Raw genomic sequence first — 16949 nt, 5'->3', positions numbered from 1 at the left:
GAAAGCTAGTGACATCGAAACAAACCTGTTGGACTTTAAGCTGGTGTTGTAAGACTTCGTACTGTGCTCACCCCAGTCCAACGCCGGCATCTCCACGTCATGATTACATTAAGATTTACTACCTGCTCTCACTTCCTTAATAATAGATACTAGCTTAATTGGCCTGTAGTTTTCTTTCTGTCTCCTTTTTTGAACAGAGGAGTCACTATTTGCTATTTTCCAATCTTGAGGGGACCTTTCCAAATCTAGGAATTTTGGAACATTCAAACCAATGCTTTAGCTGTCTCTGCAGCCACTTTTCTCTTAAGACCTAAGGATGGCGTTCATCAGGCCCTAGGGACTTATTAACCTAAAGTTCTAATAGCTTCCTCAGTCCCCTCTTACTGGTGATTGTAACTGTTTTGAGCTGCTCCCACCCTTTCCCCACCTGATTTGGAAGTATTTCTGGGATATTATTTGTGTCTTTTCCACTGAGGACAGACACAAAATATCTGTACAACCATTTCCTCATTTCCCATTATGAATTCCCCATTCTAGCTCTCTGGAGGACCAGCGCTCCTTTTAGTTACTCTTTTAAATACTGGAAATTCTTACTTTCGGTTTTTATATTTCTAGCTAGCTTTCTCTGGAACTCTAATTTCTCCCTCCTCAAATTTTTGGTCATTCTTTTTAAATTCTGGCCAATAATCCGACATACCAATAATCTTCACAGAATCATACTTTTTTCCTTTTCATTTGATGCTAACTTTAACTTCCTTAGTTAGCCATGGATGGTGCATCCTTCCCCCAGAGTCTTTTGTTTTTCACTGGAATGTATCTTTGCTAAGTGTTAGGAAATATCTCCTTAAATGTCTGTCATTGCATCCAAATTGCATCGTGTCTGTATTCACCAACTCTGCCCTTTGTAATTTCCACAGAAAATGGTCTGTCATGGGGAGCATACGTACCTGTACGCACAGTCCATAATGTCTGTTTTGGCTCAAGAGGAACAGGGTGGGGCAGCCATCCGACGGATTGCGCAGGAAGTTCAGAGATATGCGCATGAGAAGTAAGTACATAAGAAATCCTTGAAACTTCAGAAAATTTTAAAGATCTTTGTTCATGTAGATGGGAGAAACTCTTTCCTCGCTAATTTTCTCCCCACTTCACCTAACGTGCTGAGGACACAGTTCCATGGTGTTAGATCTGAGCTTTGGTTAGTGTATCTTTCATGTCACCGCACGATGTACACCACTCGTCAGATTATGAAACAGAGCTTCGTGTATGGAGTAAATTGCTTTTATTCAGTTTGAATGAGATATCTGTTGATCAGTATTTTTCACTTGCAATACAGAGCCTCTTTAAAGTTTGTTTTGTCCAAGCAAATACAGAGTCCTGAGTTGAATTCAATACAAATCAAAGCTCTAATGGTTCTTCTAATTGAATACAGAATACAGAAAGATGAAAATAAAATCAAAATAGCTGTTCAAAGCGACAGGGCAGAGAAGTAGCTTTAGAGATTAAAGTAAGTGATTCTAGAATGAATTATTCAAACCGGCACGTATACTTAAAAGATGACTACTGTCATTAATGTCTTTCCCCTTTCTAGCTGTGATTAGGTTAAAGTTCTTTCAAAGTTAATTCAATTCGCTATGTATTTGCCCATCAAATTTTAACATGAGGTGATTTGCAATATGCCTTTCTTATGAATCTTATCGGTTGCAATGAAAACCGTTTCTGGGAGTGTTGCCCAAAATCTTTGACTTGGGCAAATATGTCCTTGGTTTGTCTGTCTAGGTTTATATCTTGATTATTCTCATGGAAAACAGCCTCTCTCACTGTCTGGTGTGTTTTAACAATATATTACAAGAAGCCATTTTAAATTTTGGGCCATTTATTCCTTTAATTAGTTATATACTAAAAAGCTAGATTCTTTACTTTAAGGTAGATTCTGTCAGTCCCCCCTTTTTGATTAGTCGAAAGATGAATCAAAAATGAAATAGAATCAAAGAAGGAAAGGAATAAATGCAATAGGACAGTGATAGGCATAGAGAGAGAGACTCATTCACATAGCCTTTAATGGTTCACTTATTTGAGAACAGCCTTCAACAATAGAGTGGGAAAAACCTTCAAAGCATTACAAAAGTATGTTGTGATGAAGATGTATGGAAGTTAGCAGATGCATATAGATAGGTTGAGTGAGTGGGCAAAAATCTGGCAAATGGAGTATAATATGGGAAAATGTGAAATTGTTCATTTTGGCAGGAAGAACAAAAATGCAGGGTATTACTTAAATAGAGAATGACAGCAGAATGCCAAGATACAGAGGGATCTAGGTGTTCACGTGTGTGAATCACAATAGGTTAATATGCAGGTGCAGCAAGTAATAAAGAAGATTAACAAAATGGTATCCTTTATTATGAGAGGAATTGAACATGAAAGTAAAGATGTTATTCTTCAGTTGTACAGGGCATTAGTGAGACTGCATCTTGAATACTGCGCTGGATTCTCCATTATTGGGACTATGTCCCCACGTCATCATCAAAACGGTATAGTTTTACTCCTGAAAATCCTGGATCAAAGGGACACGAGTTCCCAGCCCTGCAGGGGGCTAGCAGGGATCCGGAGTAAATCTCGCAGCTTTTGCTTCAGATATGGGCCCCCGCACATCCGGGTCAGAAACCGGGCATGCGCACGGCGGCGGCCTCCAGCAGCCGCTCTGTACTCCATGGCAGAATTGGACCGCGGAGCTGGACCCGCAAAAGAGACCCCTGGTCGGCCGCGCTCCCGACTCTCAAACCCCACACAATTTCCCGGCCGCCTATAAGGCCCCTCCTGGCCTCCGATCAGCCCACCCCCGACCAGGGCGGCCGCAGATTGAGTTTGCATCTGCCACACGAGTATCCCGACCACTGGACCTGGTTAGATCCAGGCTGTCGGGACTTTGGCCGGTCGGGGGCAGAGGATGTCGGAGCACTGGCAATGGCCCCAGGCAGCGTGGCATACTCTCAGAGTACGCCGCTTTTTGGTGCCCGGAGAATCGGCAAACCGGTGCCAGTCCCGATATCTGCATAAAACTGGATTTTCCGCCCCGGCGCTGGCTGCGATTTCGGCATCGGGGTGCAGAGAATCCAGCCCACTGTGTTTAGTCTCCGTATTCAAGGAAGGATGTTAAGAGCATTGGAGGCAGTTCAGAGACGGTTTACGAGATTAATAACTGGAATGAATGGGTTGCCTTATAAGGAAAGGTTAGACAGAATGGTATTGCTTCTGCTGGAGTTTAGAAGAGTGAGAGGTGACTTTATTGAAGTATATAAGATCTTGAATGGAATTGATAAGGTCGTTGCAGAAATTATGTTCCCTCTTGTGGGTGAGCCCAGAACAAGGGGGCACTGTTTTAAAATTAGGAGTCACCCTTCTAGGACAGAGATAAGATTTTTTTTCTCTTGTATGTATATGGAAGGGGGGGTTCACTGAATATGTTTAAGGCAGAGATAGATCAATGGACTGTGACATTTCTCCTCCATCATAAACCCTTTCTTTTCAATATTCCATTTATGTTTGCTTCAAAACCCTCCCTTTTACCTCCTCTCCTTCCCACACCAAGTCATCTGTCTTTTGTTCTTATGGTTGCTATATCTTGTTGCAATCTCTCTCAGCTACAGTTTAATATGACCCTGGGGGCTGCCCGGTCCCTGCCGGTGACCCTGGGGGCTGTCCGGTCGCTGCCAGTGCCTCCAGCCACCAGATTCCAGCCTGTGTCACATGGCTTGGCGCTTGTTGTCCTCTACTTGTCCACGAGACTATGACTAAGATTTTGGCTGTGGTGATGGAGGCTGTATAACATGAATCACTTATTGTGACTGAATAACCATTGGATAGGAGTGAGTTTGGCGTGTATTGAAACTTGCACACATTCTCTTGCTTTTTCTGTCTCTTATACGCCTTTCCTCTGAGTTAATGTTCAGCTAACATAGCTTTGGGGGGACAAAACAACATTCTCCCTGTCTTATCTCAGTGTTGCTGATTATTGCTGAGATTCAGTTCCACAGGCACTGACCACCTTCGGAACCCAGCCACATGTTAGCTCTGAATGGTGGTGCCCATTATGGGAGTGTCTGGCCCCACTCCTGTTGTCTGTTTTTTTAATAACTTTAGAGTAGCCAATTCTTTTTTCTCCTTCCAATTAAGAGGCAATTTAGCGTGGCCAATCCACCTCGCCTGCACATTTTTGGGTTGTGGAGATGAGGCCCACGCAAACACAGGGAGAATGTGCAAACTGCAAACGGACAGTGACCCAGGGCCGGACTTGAACCCGGGTCCTCAGTGCCGTGAGGCAGCAGTGCTAACCACTGTGCCACCGTGCCGCCCTCCTCCCGTTGTCCGTTGACGTCCAATTGAACCCGTTTTCCTGCAGGGATCACTGGATGTAGTTCAGTGGGAGAGAGAGACTTTCATTTATGTAGCGCTTTCCAAGACAACAAGGATGCCTCAAAGTGCTCTGCAGCCAAAGAAGTGTTTCAGATTTCAGTCACATTGTAATGTAGGAAACATCACAATCAATATGTACACAGCAAGCTCCCACAAACACAAATGTGACAATGAGCAGATATTGTGATTTTGTTTTGTCAGTTGAAGGACGATTTGCCAGGACACCATGGATAACTTGCCCACTCTTCTTTGACATAATAATAATAATCGCTTATTGTCACAAGTAGGCTTCAATGAAGTTACTGTGCAAAGCCCCTAGTCGGCACATTCCGGCACCTATTTGGGGAGGCCGGTACAGGAATTGAACCCGCGCTGCTGCCGTTGTTCTGCATTACAAGCCAGCTGTTTAGCCCACTGTGCTAAACCAGCCCCTCATGAGGCTTGAGCTTCATCTGAGGGGCGGCACGGTGGCGCAATGGTTAGTACTGCTACCTCATGCCGCCGAGGACCTGGGTTCGATCCCGGGTCACTGTCAATGTGGAATTTGCACAATCTCCCCGTGTCTATGTGGGTCTCACCCCCACAACGCAAAGCTGGTAGGTGGATTGGCCACGCTAAATTGCCCTTAATTGGAAAAAAATAATCGGGTACTCTAAATTTATTTTTTAAAATCTTCACCTGAAAATTGGCATTTCCGATAGTGCAGCACTCCTCAGCATTGCACTGAGTTTTTGCATTGATTTTTGTCCTCAAGTCCTGGAGTAGAATCATAGAATCCCTACAGTGCATAAGGAGGCCATTCATTAGTCCCTGGTGCCATAAGGCAGCAGTGCGAACCATTATGTAACCTTCATATGGAGAACACACCCACAGGTGCTGGATTGTTCTTGCAGAGTTAAAGGATTACAGTGTTTAAACCCACAACCAACTGACTGAGGCGCGAATGATACCAATGGAGTGACTGCTGATACCTAGGAAGCAGATGCTGGCTGACTTTTACCTCAGTATTTCTGGGATGATGAGCCCATTTTACCACTGAAAAGGGGAGCAGCAGATCCAGCACCTCCACCTGCCCGCCATCACCATAATCTGTGTGTTAACTCATTCATGAACTGCTCAGTAATGTCAAACACAGATTCCACATATTTGCAAAATCTTCCTTTTGTGTCATGAGGAAAATTAATTATCTTTGTACTGCCTTCCCTCAGGGGCCATGATGCCAGCCAGATCACCCTGGCCCTGGGAACAGCTGCATCCTACCCTCGAGCTTGCCAGGCACTGGGTGCCATGCTGTCCAAGGGAGCTCTGAACCCAGCCGACATCACTGTGTTGTACAAGATGTTCACGAGTATGGATCCACCTCCTGTGGAACTGGTAAGAATAGCATTCAGTCACCCGTATCACTGGGGCAAGAAGCCATTCTCCCTTTTAAAAAAAAAAAAAAAAAATCACCTTTAATTTCCAAGTTATCTCCACTCATGTCCTGACTTGAAGTCAAGGAAGTGACTCCAGGAGCTTGCATCCTGTGCAAGCCTGTGTAATGAGTGAGAGCAAGCTATTCAACTGTGGAGAGCAACATGACTAGCCCCTGTACTGTCCACACATATGCAGTTTTTAGCAGGTGTTATTGAATCCCATCAAGGACCAAGAAACCTGGCTGCTGTGGTTTACTCTATAAGTCTTCCTATCCCAAGTGACCAATCTCATGTCTTGAGATCCTTAACATAAATTAGATCTGGAATCTGGGAAAATGTGGCTAAATACCACACTGGGGCCATCAGGAGAGTTACCCTTAAAAAAATTGAATTTGGCTTGCACTTGCCGCACACAAATCCCTCTGACCTAGTTTGAAAATCAGTGCCACAAATAGAGGCTGATATTCCTCCTCTTTTCCATTTGTTCAGATTATTGATCTACTCTTGTGGCAAGAATATTCTAAATTTGTATTTCTGTACCCAGGTGTGTAATAAGTCTAATGCTGACCCTCTGTGTCCCTTTTCAGATCAGAGTCCCTGCCTTCCTCGATCTTTTTATGCAATCTCTCTTCAAACCGGGCTCTAAAATCAATCCTGAGCACAAACACAAGTACATCTACATCCTGGCTTATGCAGCCAGCGTGGTGGAGTCATGGAAAAAGGTCAGCTCTGTACTTCAGACATGGTAACATCAGTGAGATTGATGGTCTTCAGTACACGCACTACGTTCATGTAGCAGACTGTAACTCAGCACACTCACTGCTTACACAGTAGTGCACAGACTGATTCTTTAAACATCTCCCATCGAGCCCTTTGAATAATAATAATCTTTATTAGTGTCACAAGTAGGCTTACATTAAGACTGCAATGAAGTTGCTGTGAAAATCCCCTAGTTGCCACACACTCCGGCGCCTATTCGGGTACACTGTGGGAGAATTCAGAATGTCCAATTCACCTAATAAGCACGTCTTTCGGGACTTGTGGGTGGAAACCAAAGTGCCCGGAGGAAACCCACGCAGACATGGGAAGAACGTGCAGACTCCGCACAGACAGTGACCCAAGCTGGTAATCGAACCCAGGTCCCTGGTGCTGTGAAATAACAGTGCTAACCACTGTGCTACCGTGCCGCCAACAAGGTGGAAGAAAAAACTGGTGTTTGATTCCTGTTCCCTGCAGCCTCTCCTTCCATCACAGCCTTTCTCATCTCTTTCTATTTCATTGGTTCTGTTATGAAGGATTATTCTATACTTGGCTCCACATGCTCCCTACCGTGTAGAAAACTAGCCCATTGCATGGCCTCGTACTCAACCCATTCCTACCCCGGATTTTAAAACTGGCAAACTCCTGATCTTCCTTCCTCCTGCAATCTACAAGCTTTCGAAGCCCATCTCTGCATCGCCAACTCCCAATTTATCTCATTCTCTTGTACTCCAGCAGAACACGGCTGAAGAAGAAAAACATATGATTCAGGGATGTAGCCAGCCCTTTTTGAGGCTGATGATGCTGTAGTGTCATCGAATTATAGAATTTATAGTGCAGAACATCCGGGTGCGGCGATGACCAGCTAAGTCGCACGTTTCGGCAGCTCCCGGTGGAACGGACTTTTGGGCTCTTAATAAGAGCCCCAACGGCAATTTTAACGGCTAAAAGCACTGTGCGGTAAACCAGAAGGGAATCCCCCCTGGATACGGATGGAAAAAGGAGAGGAAAGTGGCCGGATTGCAGTGGATCCTTTGGAGCAGTGGCAAGGAAGGCAAGCAAAAACCAAGATGGCATCGGAAGGTGGCAGTTTAACATGGGGCCCTGAACAACAAGAGTTTTTGAAATGCTGCGTGGAACAACTTAAAAAGGAGATGAAGAAGGAGCTGTTGGCCCCGATATTACAGGCGATCGAAGGGCTAAAGGATGAGCAAAAGACCCAGGAGCGGGAGCTTCGGGTCGTGAAGGCAAAGGCTGCCGAGAATGAGGACGATATACAGGGCCTGGTGGTGAAGACGGAAATGCATGAGGCACACCATAAACGATGTGTGGAAAGGCTGGAGGTGCTGGAGAAGAACGCGAGGAGGAATAATTTAAGGATTCTTGGTCTTCCTGAAGGTGCAGAAGGAGCGGATGTCGGGGCATATGTGAGCACGATGCTGCACTCGTTAATGGGAGCGGAGGCCCCGGCGGGTCCGCTGGAGGTGGAGGGAGCATACCGAGTGATGGCGCGAGGACCGAGAGCAGGAGAAATTCCTGGAGCCATAGTGGTGAGATTCCTCCGTTTTAAGGACAGAGAGATGGTCCTTAGATGGGCAAAGAAAACTCGGAGCAGTAGGTGGGAAAACGCGGTGATCCGCGTATATCAAGACTGGAGTGCGGAGGTGGCGAGAAGGAGCGCGAGCTTTAATCGGGCCAAGGCGGTGCTTCACAAAAAGAAGATAAAATTTGGAATGCTGCAACCGGCAAGACCATGGGTTACATATCAAGGGAGGCACCACTACTTTGAGACGGCGGATGAGGCGTGGACTTTTATTGTGGAAGAAAAATTGGAATAAGCGGGTTATTAAAAAAGAACGTTTGAAACAAAGTGGTGGGGCGAGTATGGGGGGCGAAAAGGGGGGAAAGAGGAGTTTTATGTTATTAATCCTGCGATGCGGTAACTTTTCTCTCTTCCACAGGTGGTGGTGGAGGGAGGGAGGGAGGTGGAGGAGATGGGGCGTTGGCCATGGGGGGGCGGGGCCAAAAGGGAAGCGCGGGCTTTGTTCCCGCGCTATGATAATCACGGCGGGAATAGGGAAGCAGGAAGGAGGGGGCGTCGTACGGTGCGAGCCGAGGTCGCGGGGGGAAGCCGAGGTCGGCCAGAGTTTGCTGACTTCTGGGAGCAACATGGGGGGGTGTAACTACGCTAGTGGGGGGTCTAGCGGGGGGGGGGGTGGGAGGGGGGAGTTACTGGGTTGCTGCTGGGGAGAGGGGGGAGCCGGTATGGGGTGGGGTGGGCGGGGGGGCACCGCCTGGGGGGGACACAGCTGCGTGGGAACCGGGTGAGGAGCTGGAAAAAGGGGATGGCTAATCGACAAGGGGGGGGGAGGGTAAAAAGCCCCCCAACCCGGTTGATCATGTGGAATGTGAGAGGGCTGAACGGGCCGATAAAGAGGGCACGGGTACTCGCACACCTTAAGAAACTTAAGGCAGACGTGGTTATGTTACAGGAGACGCACTTGAAACTGATAGACCAGGTTAGACTCCGCAAAGGATGGGTGGGGCAGGTGTTTCATTCGGGGCTAGATGCGAAAAACAGGGGGGTGGCTATACTAGTGGGGAAGCGGGTAATGTTTGAGGCAAAGACCATAGTGACGGATAGCGGGGGCAGATACGTGATGGTGAGTGGCAAATTACAGGGGGAGGCGGTGGTCTTGGTAAACGTATATGCCCCGAACTGGGATGATGCCAATTTTATGAGGCGCATGCTAGGACGCATCCCGGACCTAGAGGTGGGAAAGTTGGTAATGGGGGGAGATTTTAATACGGTGCTGGAACCAGGGCTGGACAGGTCGAGGTCCAGGACTGGAAGGAGGCCGGCTGCAGCCAAGGTGCTTAAAGATTTTATGGAGCAGATGGGAGGAGTAGACCCGTGGAGATTTAGCAGACCTAGGAGTAAGGAGTTTTCGTTTTTCTCCTATGTCCACAAAGTTTATTCGCGAATAGACTTTTTTGTTTTGGGAAGAGCGTTGATCCCGAAGGTGAGGGGGACGGAGTATACGGCTATAGCCATTTCGGATCACGCTCCACATTGGGTGGACTTGGAGATAGGGGAGGAAACAGAAGGGCGTCCACCCTGGAGAATGGACATGGGACTAATGGCGGATGAGGGTGTGTGTCTAAGGGTGAGGGGGTGCATTGAAAAGTACTTGGAACTCAATGATAATGGGGAGGTCCAGGTGGGAGTGGTCTGGGAGGCGCTGAAGGCAGTGGTTAGAGGGGAGCTGATATCAATAAGGGCACATAAAGGAAAGCAGGAGAGTAGGGAACGGGAGCGGTTGCTGCAAGAACTTCTGAGGGTGGACAGGCAATATGCGGAGGCACCGGAGGAGGGACTGTACAGGGAAAGGCAAAGGTTACACGTAGAATGATGTGCTTTCTGGACCGGCTGGAATTTCCTGAGGTGGAGGAGCAGGAGAGGGTGGGACTGGGAGCACAGATCGAAATGGAGGAAGTAGTGAAAGGAATTAGGAGCATGCAGGCGGGGAAGGCTCCGGAACCGGATGGATTTCCAGTTGAATTTTATAGGAAATATGTGGACTTGTTTGCCCCGCTACTGATGAGAACCTTTAATGAGGCGAAGGAAAGGGGACAGCTGCCCCCGACTATGTCAGAGGCAACGATATCGCTTCTCCTAAAGAATGAAAAAGACCCGCTGCAATGCGGGTCCTATAGACCAATTTCCCTCCTAAATGTAGACGCTAAGAATCTGGCCAAGGTAATGGCAATGAGGATAGAGAATTGTGTCCCGGGGGTGGTCCATGAGGACCAAGCTGGGTTTGTGAAGGGGAGACAGCTGAATACGAATATACGGAGGCTGCTAGGGGTAATGATGATGCCCCCACCAGAGGGGGAAGCGGAGATAGTGGTGGCGATGGATGCCGAGAAAGCATTTGATAGAGTGGAGTGGGATTATTTGTGGGAGGTGTTGAGGAGATTTGGCTTTGGAGATGAGTATATTAGATGGGTACAGCTGCTGTATAGGGCCCCGATGGCGAGCGTGGTCACGAATGGACGGGGGTCTGCGTATTTTCGCCTCCATCGAGGGACGAGGCAGGGATGTCCTCTGTCCCCATTATTGTTTGCACTGGCGATTGAGCCCCTGGCAATAGCATTGAGGGGTTCCAGGAAGTGGAGGGGAGTACTCAGGGGAGGAGAAGAACACCGGGTATCTCTGTATGCGGACGATTTGTTGGTGTATGTGGCCAGAGATAATGTGGATACTTGGGGAGTTTGGAGAATTTTCAGGATATAAGCTGAACATGGGGAAAAGTGAGCTGTTTGTGGTGCATCCAGGGGAGCAGAGCAGAGAAATAGAGGATTTACCGCTGAGGAAGGTAACAAGGGACTTTCGCTACTTGGGGCTCCAGATAGCCAGGAATTGGGGTACATTGCATAGGTTAAATTTAACGCGGTTGGTGGAACAGATGGAGGAGGACTTCAAGAGATGGGACATGGTATCCCTGTCACTGGCAGGGAGGGTGCAGGCGGTTAAAATGGTGGTCCTCCCGAGATTCCTCTTTGTGTTTCAGTGCCTCCCGGTGGTGATCACGAAGGCATTTTTCAAAATGATTGAGAAGAGTATCATGAGTTTTGTGTGGGCTGGGAAGACCCCGAGAGTGAGGAAGGGATTTTTGCAGCGTAGTAGGGATAGGGGGGGGGCTGGCACTACCAAGCCTAAGTGAGTACTATTGGGCCGCCAACATCTCGATGGTATGTAAGTGGATGGGAGAAGAGGAGGGAGCGGCGTGGAAGAGATTGGAGAGGGCGTCCTGCAGGGGGACTAGCCTACAAGCTATGGTGACGGCGCCGTTGCCGTTCTCACCGAAGAAATACACCACAAGCCCGGTGGTGGTGGCTACTCTGAAAATTTGGGGGCAATGGAGACGGCATAGGGGAAAGACGGAAGCCTCTGTGTGGTCCCCGATAAGATATAACCATAGGTTTGCTCCGGGGAGAATGGATGGGGGATTTGGAACATGGCAAAGAGCAGGAGTAACACAATTGAGAGGTCTGTTTGTAGATGGGACGTTTGCAAGTCTGGGAGCGCTGACCGAAAAATATGGGTTGCCCCAAGGGAATGCATTCCGGTATATGCAACTGAGGGCTTTTGCGAGGCAACAGGTGAGGGAATTCCCGCAGCTCCCGACGCAGGAGGTGCAGGACAGAGTGATCTCAAAGACATGGGTGGGGGACGGTAAGGTATCAGACATATATAGGGAAATGAGGGACGAGGGGGAGATCATGGTAGATGAGCTGAAAGGGAAATGGGAAGAAGAGCTTGGGGAGGAAATTGAGGAGGGGCTGTGGGCTGATGCCCTAAGTAGGGTAAACTCATCGTCCTCGTGTGCCAGGCTAAGCTTGATACAATTTTAAGGTGTTACACAGGGCGCATATGACTGGAGCACGGCTCAGCAAATTATTTGGAGTAGAGGATAGGTGTGCGAGATGCTCGAGAAGCCCAGCGAATCACACCCACATGTTCTGGTCATGTCCGACACTACAGGGGTTTTGGGTGGGGGTGACAAAGGTGCTTTCGAAGGTAGTGGGGGTCCAGGTCGAACCAAGCTGGGGGTTGGCTATATTTGGGGTTGCAGAAGAGCCAGGAGTGCAGGAGGCGAGAGAGGCTGATGTTTTGGCCTTTGCGTCCCTAGTAGCCCGGCGCAGGATACTGTTGATGTGGAAGGAAGCCAAGCCCCCGGGTGTGGAGACCTGGATAAATGACATGGCAGGGTTTATAAAGCTGGAACGGATTAAGTTCGTCCTAAGGGGATCGGCTCAAGGGTTCACCAGGCGGTGGCAACCGTTCGTCGAATACCTCACAGAAAGATAGAGGGAATGGAAAAGAAGAAGACAGCAGCAGCAGCCCGGGGAGGGGGGGGGAGGGGGGGGGGGGGAGGAACCAGAAGGACTCTCAGGGATGTTAATATATAAGTATAATGTGTGTAGGTTGTTGTTATAGATAATTGTATATTGGACTGTTAAAACATATTTTTGGAGAGTATTTATCTGGGACAAGGCAGTTGCCATTTAGTTTTGTTTTTGTTTATATATTATTTATTTCTTGTTTATAAAACTGGCCATTGCTATTTATATTGTTATACATTACTGTGTAAAGGATACACAATGTACTGTTATGGTTGGCCAAAAATTTTCAAAAAAATATATTATAAAAAAAAAAGAATTTATAGTGCAGAAGGAGGCCATTTGGCCCATCGAGTCTGCACCGGCCCTTTCTTTTGACCTTCAGCCTTATTATTTTTTTATCCCTTTCCACCTGTCTGTGTTTGTCTGTCTTGTGTGTAGGGGATCCAGTTCCAATTCCATATGCAGGACCTCGGACATGGTGCTGAAAAACGACCCCCAATACCTCTCCAACTGCGGGCAGGACCAGAATGTATGGACATGGTTGGCTGGGCCCCTCCCACACCGCTCACACCTATCCTCCACCCCCTCAAACAACTGGCTCGTCCTAAGTGAGCCCTATATACCACTTTGCCTGAATCAACCCCAGCCTCGCACGAGGCTCTTTGGATCACCGCCTTCCTTATCCTCGCCACTTTCCCTGCCCGCACAAACGTCGAGACCAGCCCATTCACCCCTCGAAAAGGTGCCTTTGGCAAAAAGACCAGTAGACATTGGAACAAGAACAGAAACTGTGGCAAATATTCATTTGGACAGCCTGCACCCGGCCAGCCAGTGACAAAGGGAGACTCTCCCATCTCCTCAGATCCTCTTTCACCTTCCCTAACAGGCTTGTGAAATTTAGCTTACGGAGCCGCGCCCAGTCCCGCACTACCTGCAGCCCCTAGTACCTGAAGTGGGTTGTCGACACCCTAAATGGCAACCCTGATATATATAGTCCGTGATATGTAGCAGTGTTCTTCAAACTTTTTTTCCGGGGACCCATTTTTACCAACCGGCTAACCTTCGGGACCCAACCTGGCCTACCTTCATAGATTTCATAGATAGAATTTACAGTGCAGAAGGAGGCCATTCGGCCCATCGAGTCTGCACCGGCTCTTGGAAAGAGCACCCTACCAAGGTCCACGCCTCCACCCTATCCCCATAACCCAGTAACCCCACCCAACACTAAGGGTAATTTTGGACACTAAGGGCAATTTATCATGGCCAATCCACCTAACCTGCAAATCTTTGGACTGTGGGAGGAAACCGGAGCACCCGGAGGAAATCCACGCACACACGGGGACCCAACCCGGCCGACCTTCGCGACCCACGCCGGCCAACCTTCACGACCCACGCCGGCCGACCTGAGCAACCCATCATTTTCTCTTGCCTTGTTTGCTGCTGATAAAAATGGAGGAAATGGTTTTGGGTCCCTTTGGCCCTCATACACGCTCCTCCAATGGAACCTTGTTGGATGAAGGTGAAGCCTTCCGGTGTCGGAAAGTATGGTGTCTCCAACTGTCCTAAGTTTTGCATTTTCTTCCGTAAAATTCTATTAAATAAACCCCCCCCCCGAACTTGTAAACGAAAAATAAATAAAATGAATAAAATAAATGAAAAAAATAAAAATTAAATGAATAAAATAAATGAAGTAAAAACCGCCAAACTTGTAAAACAAAAAGCTGCGACCGTTTAAAAAAAAATAGCGGCCGCACTGCGCATGCCGCCCGATCATCGACGCGCATAGTTTTACGCATGCACGCCGATGATTGTGCGCGCATGCGCAATGCGGCCGAATTTTTTTTACATGTTCACGGCCATTTTAAAGGCCGCTTGCAGCCAGCGTTATTAAAAGCCGGCTTCTGCGCGGGGATTTGCGCGATCGGGAGCGTTGCGAAGGACGGCTCCGCAACCCTCCTGACACCCGCCCGCGCCCCCGAGTTTGAAGAACACTGATATACAGCAGTAAGTCATCTGTGTATAGGGACACCCGATGCTCCGTGGAGGTTTTTGCATCCACGGGACAGGGCGTATTCATTCTTCTCCTCGGTACACAAGGTGTTTTCGAGGATCAACTTTTTTGTGGTAGGGAAGGTGTTGCTGGCAGGGCTAAAAAAGGCAGAGTACTCGCCAATCGTGATATCAGATCATGCGCCGCACTAGTGGATGTGGTCTTGGACCCAGAGGCCAGCGTGGATCTAGATGTGGACTTATTGGCGGACCAAAACATTTGCATCAAGATGGGTAGGGTGATAGAGGAGTATGTGGAGTTTAATCGAAATGGTGAGGTCATCTCATTTAAGGCGAAGGTGGGTAGGGAGGCGCAGGAGGATAATTTGGAGGTGGATGGGAGATACGTGGAGTACTTGGAGTCGAGGTTGTTGGTGAGGGGAAAGGAGTTGCAGGTGAAGTTGACTGCCTGTCTACGGGGAGGGCGGTTTGGAGCTGAGGCGAGCGCGGAGGGTTGTGTAAGTATGGCGAGAAGGCCGGCCGATTGTTGGTGGGACAGCTCCGTCGGCAGGCAGCGGTGAGGGAGATGCCAAGATGGGGCTTCAACACTGCACCCAGTATCAGCCCCATCTCCTTCCCCCCCCCACCATTCACACTTCCCAGGCCCATCGAAACCTGCCTGTACAGGTTTCCTTGGTGCTGAGATGATAATCAGATGATAGTTTAATTAGAGCTTCTTGATGTCACACTTAGTCAAATGCAGCCTCAGTGCTGTGGGCAGTCGCTCTCACCTCAGCTCTAGAATTCAACTCTTTTGCCCCTTTTTGGACCATGGCTGTAATGAGATTTGGAGCTGAGTAGTCCTGGTCGAACCCAAAATGAGCATCAGGGAGCAGGGGCTGGTTTAGCACAGTGGGGTGTCATGAGAATGTCACTTTAAGAAATGGTTAGCTGCTGATGTTACTGTAGTGATGTCAGAGTGTGGGTGGAGCTGAGCTCTGGTTCTGCTTTTTAGTTTCACTTTGAGAAAAGCTTGGGTGTGTCTGTCTTTTTGGTTTCGTTTTGCAGTGTGTTGCAGCTGAAGTCAGCCAAAGCAGCTGTACTGTTGATCTCTGCCATGAAGGACTATCACTTGATCATTTGGTGAATTCAGAAATTTAAATGTTTTCAGTATTGAATGTAAACCCTGGTGTGCTTCTGTTTAAATGTTGTTAAGTCTTTTGGATGTTAAAAGGACAACTTAAAGGATTACTTAGTGTTGTATTCTTTGGGGGTTCTCTTTGAATTAATGGTTGCTTATATATTCACTGTTTGTTTTAAAAAGGTTAACTTGAGTTCATAGAATAAACTTTGTTTTTTTTATTAAAAATACTTTTCCATTTCTGCTGTTCCACCCCTCTAGAGTGTGCCGTGTGCCCATACCACAATCTATTAAAAGTTGTGGGTCAGGTGAACTCCATGATACACTTTGGGGTTCTCTAAACCCTGACCCATAACAGGGGTAACAGCTGGCTTGTAATGCAGAACAAGGCAGCAGTGCGGGTTCAATTCCCGTACCGGTCTCCCCGAACAGGAGCCGGAATGTGGCGACTAGGGGCTTTTCACAGTAACTTCATTGAAGCTGACTAGTGACAATAAGCGATTATTATTGGGGCTAGTTTAGCACAGTGGGCTAAACAGCTGGCTTGTAATGCAGAACAAGACCAGCAGAGCGGGTTCAATTCCCGTACTGGCCTCCCCGAACAGGAGCCGGAATGTGGCGACTAGGGGCTTTTCGCAGTAACTTCATTTGAAGCCTCCTTGTGACAATAAGCGATTATTATTATATTATTAGTGTGTAAGTGCCACTTACAACACTGTTGACTTCTTTCTTCACTTTGCTTATGATAAGAGGAGATTGTTGGAGCGGTAATTGGATAGGCCAGGGCAGTAATAAAAGGATAGAACTTGCAAGTTTCTAACATGCAAAACAGAAACATTTACAGAGTGAACTTCTGATTGTCAGGTTTGGAAAGCCAGCTGGGATTTTGCGTGCAGATTGTACAGGCGGTAAATGTGTCCCAGTGTTTTATATCAGCGTAACCCAGATGTGCTATTTTTGTTGACAGAACAAAAGATGTAACATCAACAAAGATGAGCTGAAATCAACATCGAAGGCCATTGAAACCGTCCACAATCTGTGCTGCAATGAAAACAAAGGGGCTTCAGAGCTGGTTGCAGAACTGGGGACCCTCTATCAATGTATTCGGTGAGTCCCATTGGGTTTGGAATGTTCTATCATTGGACTCACTGGTTACCACAGGGTATGTATAGGGTCCTGGGGTCCCTCAATCAGTATATTCAGTGATTGCCATAGTGTTTGGGACCCTCTATACAACACTGTGCATCTGTCCATTGCAACCTCGCCTTCTCCATTATATAACGCAAATCCCCTGCCCCACCTCTCTCTGCATTATATTGAGCCTC

The 16949-nt window shown here is 47.8% G+C and overlaps 1 protein-coding gene across 4 annotated transcripts in view; it reads left to right on the top strand.

Moving 5' to 3' along the window:
- nelfcd (negative elongation factor complex member C/D) overlaps positions 1 to 16949 on the top strand; it is a 102275-nt gene that overhangs the window by 74694 nt on the left and 10632 nt on the right. For all 4 annotated transcript variants that reach the window (XM_072514563.1, XM_072514561.1, XM_072514564.1 and 1 more), the window contains 4 exons: positions 918 to 1048; positions 5619 to 5784; positions 6413 to 6547; positions 16592 to 16731. In XM_072514563.1, coding sequence (XP_072370664.1) covers positions 918 to 1048; positions 5619 to 5784; positions 6413 to 6547; positions 16592 to 16731 — 572 coding nt within the window. The remainder of the gene's footprint in view (positions 1 to 917; positions 1049 to 5618; positions 5785 to 6412; positions 6548 to 16591; positions 16732 to 16949) is intronic.

This window comes from Scyliorhinus torazame, chromosome 8 (genome assembly GCF_047496885.1).
Source record: "Scyliorhinus torazame isolate Kashiwa2021f chromosome 8, sScyTor2.1, whole genome shotgun sequence".
Classification (NCBI taxonomy): domain Eukaryota; kingdom Metazoa; phylum Chordata; class Chondrichthyes; order Carcharhiniformes; family Scyliorhinidae; genus Scyliorhinus; species Scyliorhinus torazame.
This window is presented reverse-complemented; position numbering and strand designations above follow the sequence as displayed.